The 14,087-nt window shown below is 34.0% G+C and overlaps 1 protein-coding gene and 1 pseudogene across 1 annotated transcript; both read left to right on the top strand.

Moving 5' to 3' along the window:
- The first annotated feature begins 138 nt into the window (after positions 1-138).
- LOC120146848 lies at positions 139-6,348 on the top strand. Its single transcript, XM_039160337.1, has 3 exons — positions 139-180; positions 3,211-4,389; positions 4,564-6,348. The coding sequence occupies exons 1-3, from the start codon at positions 139-141 to the stop codon at positions 6,043-6,045; spliced, it is 2,703 nt and encodes a 900-aa protein (XP_039016268.1). The 3' UTR covers positions 6,046-6,348.
- A 3,940-nt stretch (positions 6,349-10,288) lies between these two features.
- On the top strand, positions 10,289-13,090 carry LOC120146726 (annotated as a pseudogene).
- Positions 13,091-14,087: the final 997 nt, after the last annotated feature.

Genomic DNA, 14,087 nt, shown 5'->3' with positions numbered 1-14,087 from the left:
GTTTGAAGTTTATATAAGGAAAGTGAGAAGTTCGACTGCTCTTTGACGTGTTGTATTTTTTACAATAAAATAAGAAGCCTGCTTTTGGTCAAACTTAAGGACATGTGGTAGAGACAAGGTCACGAGTGGCGAGCTATAATGGCTGCCGCTGAAGCTTCGGCTACTTTCTCAACTAATGTTGTATTGTGAACGGATAAACCCACTTTATGATTAAAATATTATTATTATTTTTTAAGGTTTTAAGTTCGAATATTTTACATGTTAAGTATGAGAATTTATTGTTAAAAGATTAAAAGTTTTTAAACAATTACTATTTTGTATTAACACTAGATTTATTAAAACAAAATGTTGTACTGCTATTATTATCTGGTAAATTATGAATTTCCCCACTCAACTTTGATTAAATTCATGTTTTGATCATTAAAGTTTTTAAAATTTTAATTTGATCACTCAATTTTAATGATTTTTTTGTCACTCCACTATTAAATCACAAACAATTTGATGACATGATGATAGAGTAATCAAAAGTTCAATCTTTAAAGTTGAGTGATCAAATTGAAAACTTTTAAGTTTAGTGACTAAACAAAATATAGTCAAATTTTAGTGATAATAATTGTAATTTTCCATTACCTTTTCTCATACGTATGAAATCATGTTCAGTTTGTGTATTTTTTTTTTATAAATATAAATGAATACACTGTAGTATTTGTTCAAAAACTTTCAATCTTTTGACAATAAATTCTCATACCCTTGCATTTGTGGTGCTCGAACTTAAAACTCAAAGAATAACAATAAATTCCTTAATCACTAAGGTCACATGATTCGTATATTTTTAATGTTTAATAATAGCGTATGTGATGATATTCATGACGTAACCTAGAAGGCTTAACCAGGAGGCAACGAATGTGAAGAAATTGAAATCTATAAGAAAAATTCAATGTTCAAACCCTTGCTCTTCGTTGATAAATCAGGTGCCTGTTGCTGACCAACTCAAATTGTCAACTTCTATTTTCAAGCGATACGGGCAGCAGACATTGATTTGTTGCTTACTGTGGGCTGTTTCTATCTTGCAAAACTTTCAAATATTTGCTCCTTCTATATTTTTCAACAGTGTATAGTGATTATAAATTTTCTATATATCTTCGTACAAACTGTTAAAACTCATGATTTTTAAAGTAAATAATAGGATAAAGTACACAAATAGTCCCCTAACTATAAAATATTAATTTGTTGAGTCCTCGACTATTAAAATTTATAGAATGATACTCTAGCTATAGGGAGTTGCTTTGTTGAGTCCCTAAACTATTAAAAGTTACAAAATGGTCACTCGACTATTCATTATGTTTCAAACTCATCATTTATCGTTAAAAAATTAACGGCAGTCTGAGCTAGAATTAACCTACTGACTGAGATATGATAAAATATGATCTCATAATCACAAACAACTATTATATCTCAGTCAACATATTAACGTCCAACTTAGACGACCGTTAAATTTTTAACGAAAAATACGAGTTTAGAATATAATAAATAGTCGGTGATCATTTTGTAACTTTTAATAGTTGAGGGATTCAACAAAAAACCTTCCTATAATCGGGAAACCATTTGTGTACTTTATTGAAATAATGTTATTTTTTATCATGAAATCACCTGATGGGTTCAGTTATTTTTTTGAATTAAGCTTAATTGACCAAAATTTATTATTATTATTATTATAATTATTACATGCTTCATTTAGTGCACTCTAGAATGTAGAAAAAACAACTTTCTCTTACACGGTGTTTAAGTCAAATTTTGTAGTTCTATTAATTGGGGCAGGTAAGGCACTGCCTCCTTAATATATATATTTACTTAAAGTTAATCTGCATTTATTTATGGTCTAAAATTTGAAAAGGGATGCACATATTTTTTTTATTAAAAAATAATTAATATAATAAGTTTAATTGGTTTAAAATTAAATTATTGAACTTATATAAATTTATGATTTATCCAAAGTAATTCAAAAACCACCATTACTCATCATCGTCGGTGGCTACCTTATCTCGTCGAAAAATTGTTTTATACAATATTTACTGCTGCAATATGCATTTAAATAAGAATTTTGATTATTCTAATGTAAATATCGATCGGTATATATATGCATGCATGTGATAAAGGGTATCTATTTTTATTTTCTTAGCACTTATTCTTCCTGATCTCATGCTTTTTCTCCTTTGATTAGTAAAAGATGAATGGAGGAAGAAGAAGCTGCGTTCTTCTTTTTATTGTTGGCAAAAAAAACTAGTTTGGGTATTTGCCGCATTCTTTTATTGTTACTTTCATCATGAATTCTACAGGCATTTAGTATATGAATTTGTGTATTTTCTATTTTGGATTTGAGACTTATTTTCCGGTACTAGGGTTCATCCTATAGTTTATTTGTTGTATTGTTTTTGGTATTAGTTGTTCTTATTCCAGCTCAAACAAATGTTAAGAATGCAACAGTGAATATTGCATAAAACAATTTTCCGATAAGATAAGGTGGCCTCCAAGGGTGAGTGATAATGATTTCTGGATTAGTTAGGATGAACCCTAAATCTATGTAAATTATACTTTAAGTCTAAATCAACTAAATTTATTTATTATTTTTAATAAAAAAATATATTTTCATTATAATTATATTGAATTTAAATTTTAATAAATAAATAATTTTAAATAAATTATTATACTCCTTAATATTTACATAATAAACACGATTTTATCAGTGGTATATTTCGATGTTTCATTTTAATGGTGTGTTGCAGTCTATACTCATCCATAATTTTATTATATTTTTACTTGATCAATAAATTAAGCTGCTGATATTAATTTAAAGGGTAAATTATAAGTTTCATCATTGAACTTTACTCTCTTTCTTATTTTGCTCAGTAAACTTAAAAAAATTGAATTTTCTCACTAAACTTAATACATTGAGGTTTTTTTATCACTCGACTGTTAAATAGTTATGGTATTAAAACGATATTAAAAAAATAAAATTTTCACCAAAATGAAGATATTTTTCATCTATATAACAGGACATTTATTATACTGTTAGTGAGAAAATGATTGAGTGATGAAAAAAATCTAATATATTAAGTTTAGTGAAAAAATTGAAAAGATTTAAAGTACAATGAGTGAAATAGGAGATATAATAAAGTTTAATTACTAAATTTGTAATTTAACCTAATTTAGAAAAGGGTTGGGTCTTTGTTTAACCGAATAAATTGTTATCCCAAACCCAAGACCCTTCCTAAAATCCTTTTCTCTTCTCCCTCTCTCTTCCCTCCTCTTCTTCCTCCTCCACCTCACCTTTCATTCTCTCGATTCCTCTCTACATCGTCCGTCCCTTACTCCACTTCTTTTTCTATTGCTTCCCGCTTCGCTTCCACTTCCTCCCACAACCACGATGTTTCTTCCCTTCTATCACGCAATCGCCTCCACCTTCTCCACTGCCCTCACCAAAACATCACTCTTGTCTTCTTCACCACTGGCTCGAACCATGACCGGATTGGCTTCTTCTCTGTTCACGTCCAAGACAGCAATTTTAAGTTTCTGGGTGATCGGAATGGCCACGTCTTTATTTCTAACAACCACTTCAATCACAAAATTTTGAGTATTCTGGTGAACCCAGTTGATGATTTCGCCGAGATTTCAGGTGATTCTGTTGTTGGGTATATAACGGCTTCTACTTTATATTCCGTTCATTGGTATTCTGTTAGATTTGTTAACTCTAGCCAAAACCCCGCTTTGGGTTACATAGGCTGTAAGTTATTCAAGAGTTCCTCGATTGTTTCTGCTTGTTTCAGTCCACATATACCTGAAGAAAGTATGGTTTTGTTAGAGAATGGTTCACTGTTCTTGTTTGATTTAGCTTCCCATGTTAATTCTCAGAAACCCAATGAGTATCTTAAAGGGAGTAAATTTAGAGTTTTTTGGGATGACTCCAGTGGTTCAGGGAATTATAAATGGTTGGGCATTGAGTTTAGTTGGCATCCTAGGATTTTGGTTGTTGCCCGATCAGATGCTATCTTTTTACTTGATTTTAGGCGCACTGAGTGTAGTGTAGTTTGTTTAGCCAAGATTGGCATGTTGAGCCCTTATGATGTGGTTGATGAAGATCAGTTCCTAGCATTTTCTAGAGCAGGAGCTGACGGGTTTCAGTTTGCTTTGGCTTGCCGAAGCTTGTTACTTCTTTGTGATGTGCGTAAACCAATGATGCCATTGTTGCGTTGGGCTCATGATCTTGATAATCCAAGCTTTATTGATGTGATAAGGTTATCGGAATTAAGATCACAGTCGAGGGATGATAGATATCAGTTGGCAACTGAATCAGGTTTTTGTGTAATATTGGGATCATTTTGGAATTGTGAGTTCCGGCTGTTCTGCTATGGCCCTTCTTTAACGCGTTGGGCTCATGATCTTGATATCCAAGCTTTATTGATGTGATAAGGTTCGGAATTAAGATCACAGTCGAGGGATGATAGATATCAGTTGGCAACTGAATCAGGTTTTTGTGTAATATTGGGATCATTTTGGAATTGTGAGTTCCGGCTGTTCTGCTATGGCCCTTCTTTAACCAATGAAGGATCTATTGCTATGGGAATTTCAAAGTTTTGCAAACCCTTTCTGGCGTGGGATCTTCCTTCAGAGTTCTTTTTGTCAAACCAAGAGTGTCGTTGCGGAAGTTGTCTTATTAGAGAAGAATTTTCAAAAGGTGCACTTCCTGAATGGATTGATTGGCAACAGAAGAAAGATATTGTCCTTGGTTTCGGGATTTTGAGCAGGGATCTCTCGGGGCTGGTGCATGAGTCAGATGAATTTGGTGGGTTCACTTTGATTAGGTTAATGTCTTCAGGAAAGATTGAAGCTCAACGATATTGTGCCTCATGGGATTTGGTGCATAATTTTGATGCAGCTCACAGAGAACCATTGTTCAATTTTGAGGATAGCTTACTATACTCATTGGGTAATGATGAATATGAATTTCCTAAAAGATTCAAGTATTTGAACCTTGAGTATCTTCGTGGGTATTTGTATGACAATCTTGCTAAAGTCCTAGACTACAAGATGAAGAAGTCTCACAAGGGTCCTCTGCAGGAGTCTTATAGCCTAGACTTTCATGAAATTTTGTGTGAGAAGTTGAAGATCTGTGGGTTTGGTCGATTCAGGTATTCTCCTGCACTTTCCATTGTCTTCAATGACATTAGCTTTCCAACAAGTATATGTGAGGTTGCTTCAAGGCAAATGTGGGCAACCTTACCTTTGGAACTTTTACTACTAGCTTTCTCTAGCTATCCCGAGCTACTTGATGTACCCTTTGATGATAAGACAGTGTCTTTGGAATTTTCAGTTGTTCCAGACATACCTCAGTTGCCTCCATTCCTACTAAGGAAGCCTTCATGTCGCAGCACTAAGTGGTCACGCAAACTGCAGCCTGATGATTCACTTGTGGGTCCTGTTCTTCCTCTCCCAATTCTACTTACGCTGCACGAGTTTCATAATGGCTGTCCTGATTCAGAGAAAATGTGTGAATTTTCATCAGACATGGAGCTTGGCCTTAGGTGCACTGAAGTCATGCAGGTGGCTACAGAAATGGCTGTATCAGATTCTAGCATGCTTAACAATGATCAAACTGTCTCTCTTGGTGATGACAGAGATGAGATGTGGGTTGACACTCAAAGGCCAAAACCATTCCTTTTATACCATCCAGTTGGAGGTGAGTCTTCTAGCATTGATCAACTTCAGGGAAACCGTATTTATAAAGATGAGAAATTTACTACCATGATTACCAAAGTGCATAAGAAGGAGACCGATCCTAACAATACAATGGATACTGTTGGGCTAGAACTATTCGATGATCTGTGTCCCATTGAGTTGAAGTTTGATGTTCCTGTCATGAACTTTAGTCCACAGGAATTAGAGGGATTAAAGATTTTGAAAAGGCAGTTCACCAAGTGGCAAGAACGTTTTAAACCATATCAGGAACTTTGCAAGCAGAATAATATAGATTTTCAAAAGAGGGCATGATATGCTGTGTTGGTGGACTGCTTTCCTCTAACTGAATCTTAGAATCCAACCTTTGTTTGATTTCCTCCCGATTTAGCTTGGAGATGTTGTAACTTGTAAGATGAGATAGCAGCTCCTGTAGCAGTAATTATAACATAGAGAAGAGTCCTTGGCACAAACCAGGGTTTCTTTTTCCTGCTCTGGATGTTTGAAGGCAGAGCCTATCCGAAGATGCTGTAAAGGATGGTCATTTTTTGTTTGTATATATTATCATATCAATGATCAAAGTATTTTTGTTACCTGATGCACCGATTGAAGTGTCAGAAAATCTAGCATCTCCTTCGTTTAACGTGGTTTCTGGCGCTGTTGAACTTTTTAAAGTCTAAGCTGAGATATTTTGATGCAAAATATGAATCCAAGCAGATAGTCATTATTATTAGCTAAGCGGTAACTTCAACTGAATTCACCAAAAAAAAAAAGCAATTGATTTTTAGTAGAATTTTGCAAGAATATTACACTAGTGAACTACGAGAATCGGACAAAATACAATACACACGAAGAAAATCAAGGAAGGAATGTTTGTAGGTACATGCTAGTGTCACGAGTATGACCGAGAAACTGAGATTGATGCACACCTGAGCAATCACGAGGTTACTTACGTGGCAATACCAAGAGAGTTTGTTCACGAATTCAATCTCTAAGGTAGCCCACGTTCAAGAGTTCCCATTCATAAAGTAAATAGAGTTCTAGTTAAATTAGATGATGCAACCCACCAAGTGTAGACCTTATCGTAGTAGGATTCGATAATAAAAGTTAAAATTTGAGTTGTGCTTTAGTAGTTCATAGTTACAAGGGGACTTAAAAATAGAGACAGTTCTCTCGTCTTTAGGCATCAATTGTTATTTTCTTTCTTTAAATAATAAAATCACAGCTCTCATTTATCCCCAATATGTTTTCGTTATCTTTCTCACCATCTCTTTTAATAAGAATTTTTGATCCGTTTGAAGGCTGACTTAAGAGCATGAATCAAACTTCAAGTGTCTAAGGTCGCACAGGTTGTTTAGGTTTGAGATTAGTCCCGTGACGGTATTAAAGCGAGATTTTATGAGCAAGACTAATCGAGATGACTCAAGGAAATGATGTTGTCGTACAAGATGGGATCGAGACCCGTGCTGGAAAGCAGAAGAGAGAAAGCTCAAGGGATCTTTTGTCATCCATTGACAAAAAGACCAATTTGACTAAAAAAACTCATGAAAGATACGAGGGAGACTTTTGACGAGTATGACCAACGCCTTGAAGAGCTAAACTCTAAGGGAGATGAGCTCCAGCAAGAGATGCAAAACATAATCAAACAATCGGTCAGATGGACTATAGAAACGTTGCTCTTGAAGCCAAAGTAATATCTCTTAGGAAAGAGATGCAATAGCTCAAAAGTGAGTTGCTACCATGAAAGGTTGCGTTGAGTAATGGGGTGATTTCTACTGCACTCAAATCGAATGTGGAGGCATCTAGGTCGAAGGAGCTCAAGAGAACTGGATCGGCCCTTAAAGTACAAAATTTACTATGAGGCATGGAACAACACTTCAAAGTCGTTGGTTTCAAGGTGGATGTCAACAAAATAGATACTGCTAGTATTTACATGACCGAGGTCATTCTGTGATGGCGGCGTCGTAGGTGCTCCGACGAAAAACGTAGAGGCTCAATCATTTGGGCTAGGAAGAGTTTCAATCAGAGTTTAAACAACAATTATATCTGGAATATACCGAGGATGAAGCCAGATCCAAGCTTAGGCGTCTAAAACGTGATGGAAATGTCTAGAAATATGTACGCCAATTCAGCGAGCTCATGTTGCAAGTTCTGGACATAAATGACAAGAATGTATTCTTCTCCTTTATGGGTGGATTGAAAGGGCTAAGAACGTGTTATGTTGTTCTCATTGACGTGAGGATAATCTCCACCGTTAGAATCGCCCAAACGATGCCTTAATCACTGGGAAATGAAAACCCCCACTCTCGTTGGAATTTGTTTTTCTTTTCTTTGCTTACAAGTTTTGCCGATGTTTGGACACAATCGACAGCTTGTGTTTCATTAACAATATTAAAAAGTGCTTCTAAATTGTCAGTAAAAGTTACTGCCATGAAACAAAGATGATAATATTAAGTATCACAAATAATGAAGAAAGACAGAAAATGATTCAAGTTAAGTAGTCGTCTTAGATGCTACTGCTTTAAGAATATTTATTTGAATTGATGTTATCACTATAATAGACGTTGCTCCCAATTTAATACAATATTCTAAATTTAGTACACCTAAAATGAGGAAGTATAACTCGCTTGTGCTACTCTCTTCAACAAATTTTTTTTCAAGAAAAATAAAATAAAATCATCAAAATGCATTCCAATTAAGGAGAGAGACTTTCCTTTTATAAGAGTACCAGACAAATAAAAATAACAAATAACTACTATCCATTACATCCCCTCCTTAAATATAGGTAATGTACTATAACTGCTTCTGGCGGGCATAGGCTGTCAAACTCCATTCTAAATGCGTATGCAATGGAAAAGCTCAAAACGGTAGCTTGTGAATAAGAAACTATAAGGAGTACAGTTGAGAACAAAATGACTCTAGAGGTACAGAGTTTGGCGGGTTTCTACTATGGCAAATCAATCCCGAGATGGGCGCGAAATTAGATAATAAAGAAAAAAATATAAAAATCTAAAATATAGGAAAATTTGAAAATTTTAATAGGTTACTACTCAAAACATCTTCTCGATCCATCCCTAAATAAACCCTGACATGTGGTACGTTGAACTTAAGATTCGGGGTAGCAAAGTTCATGTTGGTTGTCATGAAAAACTTGTAGCATTGTTTCATTTCCTTATAAAGTTATAGATTTGTTTAAGATATAGATTTATATTTTTGGTGTTGTTTATTTTAAAAATTTACTAATGAAAAAATTATTATTACTATTTATTTTAAAGGAAGTCAAAGAATTTTAGATTAGATTTGTTGAATCTAAAGCATTTTATGATGAATCGAACACTAGATTCGCATTTAAGAGGTAAAAAAAGAAGTGAAATAAAATTTTGGAATGTAACGGTTGTTAATGAAAGTAGTCAATGACGACCAATAGTGATGACAAGAGACGTTAGCTGAATTTAATAGTCAAAATGATATTTATATAAAACTTAAGTAATTCATCTAAAATTTAAAGGTCAAATTAAAAATTAATTCTTTGCCTTAACTATTCATGTAATTAAACTAGAACTTAACGACTTAATGATAAAAATAACGATTGATAACTTGATTGAAATATTATTTTTTAAATAAAAATTGGAGACTAAAAGCGAATATTGCCTTAGTTTACCCTTAATTTGAATATTTGTATGCAGGGGTAAGTAAAATTCGAATCGATTCAAAAATTTATTATTTTTTAATTTAGTTATTCGAGACGAGTCATTTGAGTTATTTAAATCAACTTGAATTATAAATTCAATTTTTGAGTTCGAGCCGAATTGAAATTTCAAAATTAAGTAACTCGAAAAATAAAAAATTTGTATAAGTGTTTTGATAGGTTTGCGATTTTGTCTCTAATTTCCTATTCCTTCAATTCCTCCTTATTTATTTTAAGTCAATTTTTTATTAAATTTAAACCATGTGCTCCTAAACTATCATATAATGTATATGTACTATCAATTCCGCTTTTTGATAATTTTTTTATCTTTTCAATTTAATCTTTTAATTTTACATGATTTTCGTATTTCTTCAATTCATCATTCATTTTAAGTATGATTTTGACCAATTTTAAGCCACATGTTCCCCTACCACTATAGAATATTTATGTAACTTATCTTTTATTTACAATTGTTTACATATTCTTTCTTCACATTAATTCTTTGACTCATTTATACCCCTTCAATATTTTATCCTCAAAATACATTCTTTGAAATATAATATTATAAATATATTTTATAATTTTAGATTGTATGTGATATATTAAATAATATTATAATATAAAAATAATATGAAGAAATATATATATATATATATATTATGGTTAAAAAAGTTAAAAAATTAAAATAAAATTTTACTTTAATATTATAAATAATTATAATTAAATTAGTATACAATTCTAGCAACTCATTTCAATTCGAAATTTTTAACTCAACTTTATCGATTTCTCATTCCTGTCTGTATGCACCACCTACCACCTTGATGGTGACAATAAGCGACTATTCTAAATTCGACATCTTTCAGTTCCAATTTGAAACCGTCGATGCTCGAATCTTCTCTTAAGTTCTGGTTTCGTATGCTTTGTTGTTTGTTTTCTCTGAAATAGTTGGAAGAAAATGGCTGATGAAATCAGATTCTTTGAGCTAAACACAGGTGCTAAGATTCCCTCCGTTGGGTTAGGCACTTACGCTGTTACTGGAGACACTCTCGCTACTGTCGTCAAGGTATCTTCTTCTTGTTGTTGTTGTTTTCTTCTTTCGGTGTCTTTTGTTTGTGATTTTCAGTTGAATTCCATCTGGGTTTTACTGTTATATTTGTTGGATTCAGGTTGGGTATAGGCACATTGATTGCGCTTCTCTCTATGGCAATGAGGAGGTAATCAATTTGAAAATTTTCTTTGATTTCTCAGTCTTGATTTGATAAATTCACCCAAATTTTACGTTCTAAGAGAAAAAATAACTTTAGTGACGAAAAATGTCTTATAATATACTATTTTAACCAATTTTTTTTTTGATTTATCAAAATGACCAACTAAATCGCAATGCAATCGATATTTGCAACGCGATCTATTATCGCAACGTGATCTCCGGTATCCCAAATCAGTTTCCAGATTCGCAGCGTGAACTTCGACTATCGCAACGCGAACTTGGATTATCGCAATGCGAACTTGGACTATCGCAATGCGAATATGTAAATCGCAATGCGATAGTCGAAGTTCGCATTGCGATAATCCAAGTTCGCGTTGCGATTTATTCCAATTCGACTATCGCATTGCGATTTACGTATTCGAATTGCGATAGTCCAAGTTCGTATTGCGATTTATTTCAAATTCATTGCGATAGTCGAAGTTCGCGTTGCGATTTATTCCAAATTCATTGCGATAGTCGAAGTTCGCGTTGCGATTTATTCCAAATTCGTTGCGATAATCCAAAATCGCAACGACTGGTGGTATTGCATTTGTTTCTTAAGAATTTTCTCTAAAAAGATAGTATTCGCGCGGACGTGTCGAAGACACGTATTACCACGACCACGACCCGATCCGAGACGAGACGAGACGAACGTGCAGTGCTAATATATTATAAGACATTTTTGGTCACTGAGATTATTTTTTCAATAATTAATGATTTTTCTGGTACATGCAGCTTGGCTTTGCTTTGAAGGAGTTAATTGATAATGGTGTAGTGAAGCGTTAGGACTTATTTATCACCTCCAAGCTCTGGTTTTTCCTTTTTCACTCCATTTTTTTAGTCTTATTTTATAATCAGAATAACTTAGTATAATACACTTGTACTTGAATGTTCATGTTATATATTTGTGTTGGACTCAGGGGTACGCATTATGGATAAGTTCTTAAATATGGTTCAACATATTAAGGAACAAAATATTTTGCATACCCATTTATTGAAAGAAAGTATTAAAATTTTTGGATCCCAATTTTTTAATTTCTGGCGCCGTTGGTTGGACTCCCCCCTATTTCTACAATCTAAGCTACATATAAAATGATGATCAGGTGCACCCATCACTTGCCTGAAGATGTACCGGAGGCTTTAAATAAAACATTGGAAGATTTGCAGCTTGACTATGTTGATCTCTATCTGGTATTTCCTTCATTTGAAAATTAAGATATGGTCCAGAAGTTACTTTTTTGTAGCTTTGCTAAAGTTGATGTTCTTTGTTCCTCTTTGAATTTTAAGTGTCAAATAGCTGAATTTATATGTTTTGCTCATTATATTTGTCGCTAATTCTGATGAATCGTGAAGATACACTGGCGGTCAGTTTGAAGAAAGGTTCGGCTGGTGTTAAGCCTGAAAACTTGACTCTACCTGACACATCCGGTACATGGAGAGCAATGGAGGCCCTATATGATTCTGGTAAGGCTCGGGCTATTGGTGTGAGTAATTTCTCTTCGAAGAAAGTCGAGTTTCTGTTGAAAGTAGCACGCATAGTTCCCGCTGTCAATCAAGTAGAACTTCACCCTGTATGGCAGCAGCCAGAGCTGCACAAATTTTGTCAATCCAAGGGAATTCACTTGTCTGTAAGTTTGCAGTTTTGAAAGCATATCAACTATCTTGAATCATCTGAGCAGGCTAATTGTGTTGGTAATGGATGTTAGTTTCTTTGTTCCCAGGGATATTCACCCTTGGGTACCCAAATGAGAGATAATACAAGGACAAAGGTTCAGGAAAACCCGGTTCTCAAGATGGTCGCAGAGCAATTGGGGAAATCTCTGGCACAAGTAGCTCTCCGATGGGGACTTCAAATGGGCCATAGCGTACTGCCTAAGAGCAGTAGTGAGGCAAGGCTGAAGGGGAACATTGATGTTTTTAACTGGTCTATCCCTAAAGATTTGTTTGCCAAGTTTTCCGAAATCGAGCAGGCAAGTTTCAAATATTTCACTGTCTCTCTTACATGTGCATGTGGATATGTACTGCAGACTAGCGGACTTGATCGTTTCCGTGCTCCCTGTAAACCCTCATTTTCTGGGACTTAACATTACAAGTATTTGAATATGTGAACTTTCCACTGCAGGAGAAGCTAATCAGGGGCAGTGAATTTGTACACCCAACTTTTGGTGCGTACAGGACCATTGAAGAACTCTGGGATGGTGAAATCTGAGCCCACAGATGGTCAAAATATGTTATTAGTATAAAATAATGAGTTTGTATCAGTAATGCACATATTATATATGTAGCCCACAGATGGTCAAAATATGTTATTAGTATAAAATAATGAGTTTGTATCAGTTATGCACATATTATGTATGTGGGTATTTATAGCCGACACTTCTTAGTCATAATGAGAAGAAATAAAAGGTCCATTATTTCATGCTGCATCTTCCTTGGTGAGTTTGATTTCGTAATTGCAACTCTGGGTCAATATTGGAAGTTTGAGAGACAGCTAAAAGTGGGTTAGAAAGTACACACAAAAGTAAAGAGATATTCCACTTCCCTATGAGAAAAGGAAAGCTAATATCATAAAGCGAAGGTGGGATATGCTTCTTCCTCTTCCTCTTCCTAAGGTAAAAGAAAAATTTTCCTTTATTCGAATTTGTTGAGTTTTCTGATATTTTACTGAGATATTGAAGAATTATTCCTTGATTCATAGTGAAATTTAGAAGAGCTGCTTTGATGTGATAGTTTGATGAATTTCCCTCATACTTGGGTTTTTTTTCTTCCTGATTTTACAAATTTTAAATAATGTTTTGTAAAATATTTTACAAATTTCCCTTTAGCTTGTGCTTTTCCAGTAAAGAAATTATATTTCATTCCCGTGAACGGCGTATGTCTCAGAGTTGTTCACTCATATCATTTCATTATTCATGCCTGCAGATAGTATTCTCAGTAAAATAGGTGAAAGTTAGTTTTTTGTTTGAATCTGAGTTTTGCATTCATGGGGAGGGTTGCTTGTTAGGAAATAGACTATTTCTGCTTTGTAATTTGTTAATTCTGTTCACAAACTACTAGTTCATTAAGGATTGTTAAGATGGTTTGATAGTCGATTAAGCCTAGATTTATTGGACTATAAGACCATTGTATTGGGCTGTGTTGAATTATATTATTTTGGATGTTATCAGATTCACAATCATGAGTACTATATTTTTCGATGACTATGGGGTTATTTAGCAACCTGGCCACATTCCTAAGAATTCGATGATTGCTTGGATGGAGTCGGTTAATTTCTTTTGGTTGGAATATTGATGGCACTTGCTTACTATGTTCGAGATAAAGTATGTGATTATTAGCATAAATGTGAAGTTTGATGAATAAAGTATTTGAGATTGGAATGACTCAAAAGAGAACTTATATGACTTATTTTCGTGACACTACAGA

The sequence above is a fragment of the Hibiscus syriacus genome, unplaced genomic scaffold (assembly GCF_006381635.1).
Source record: "Hibiscus syriacus cultivar Baekdansim isolate YM2019G1 unplaced genomic scaffold, ASM638163v2 tig00110931_pilon, whole genome shotgun sequence".
NCBI classification, from domain to species: Eukaryota; Viridiplantae; Streptophyta; class Magnoliopsida; order Malvales; family Malvaceae; genus Hibiscus; species Hibiscus syriacus.
Note: the sequence above shows the minus strand (reverse complement) of the source record. Positions and strands in the feature narration are given on the sequence as shown.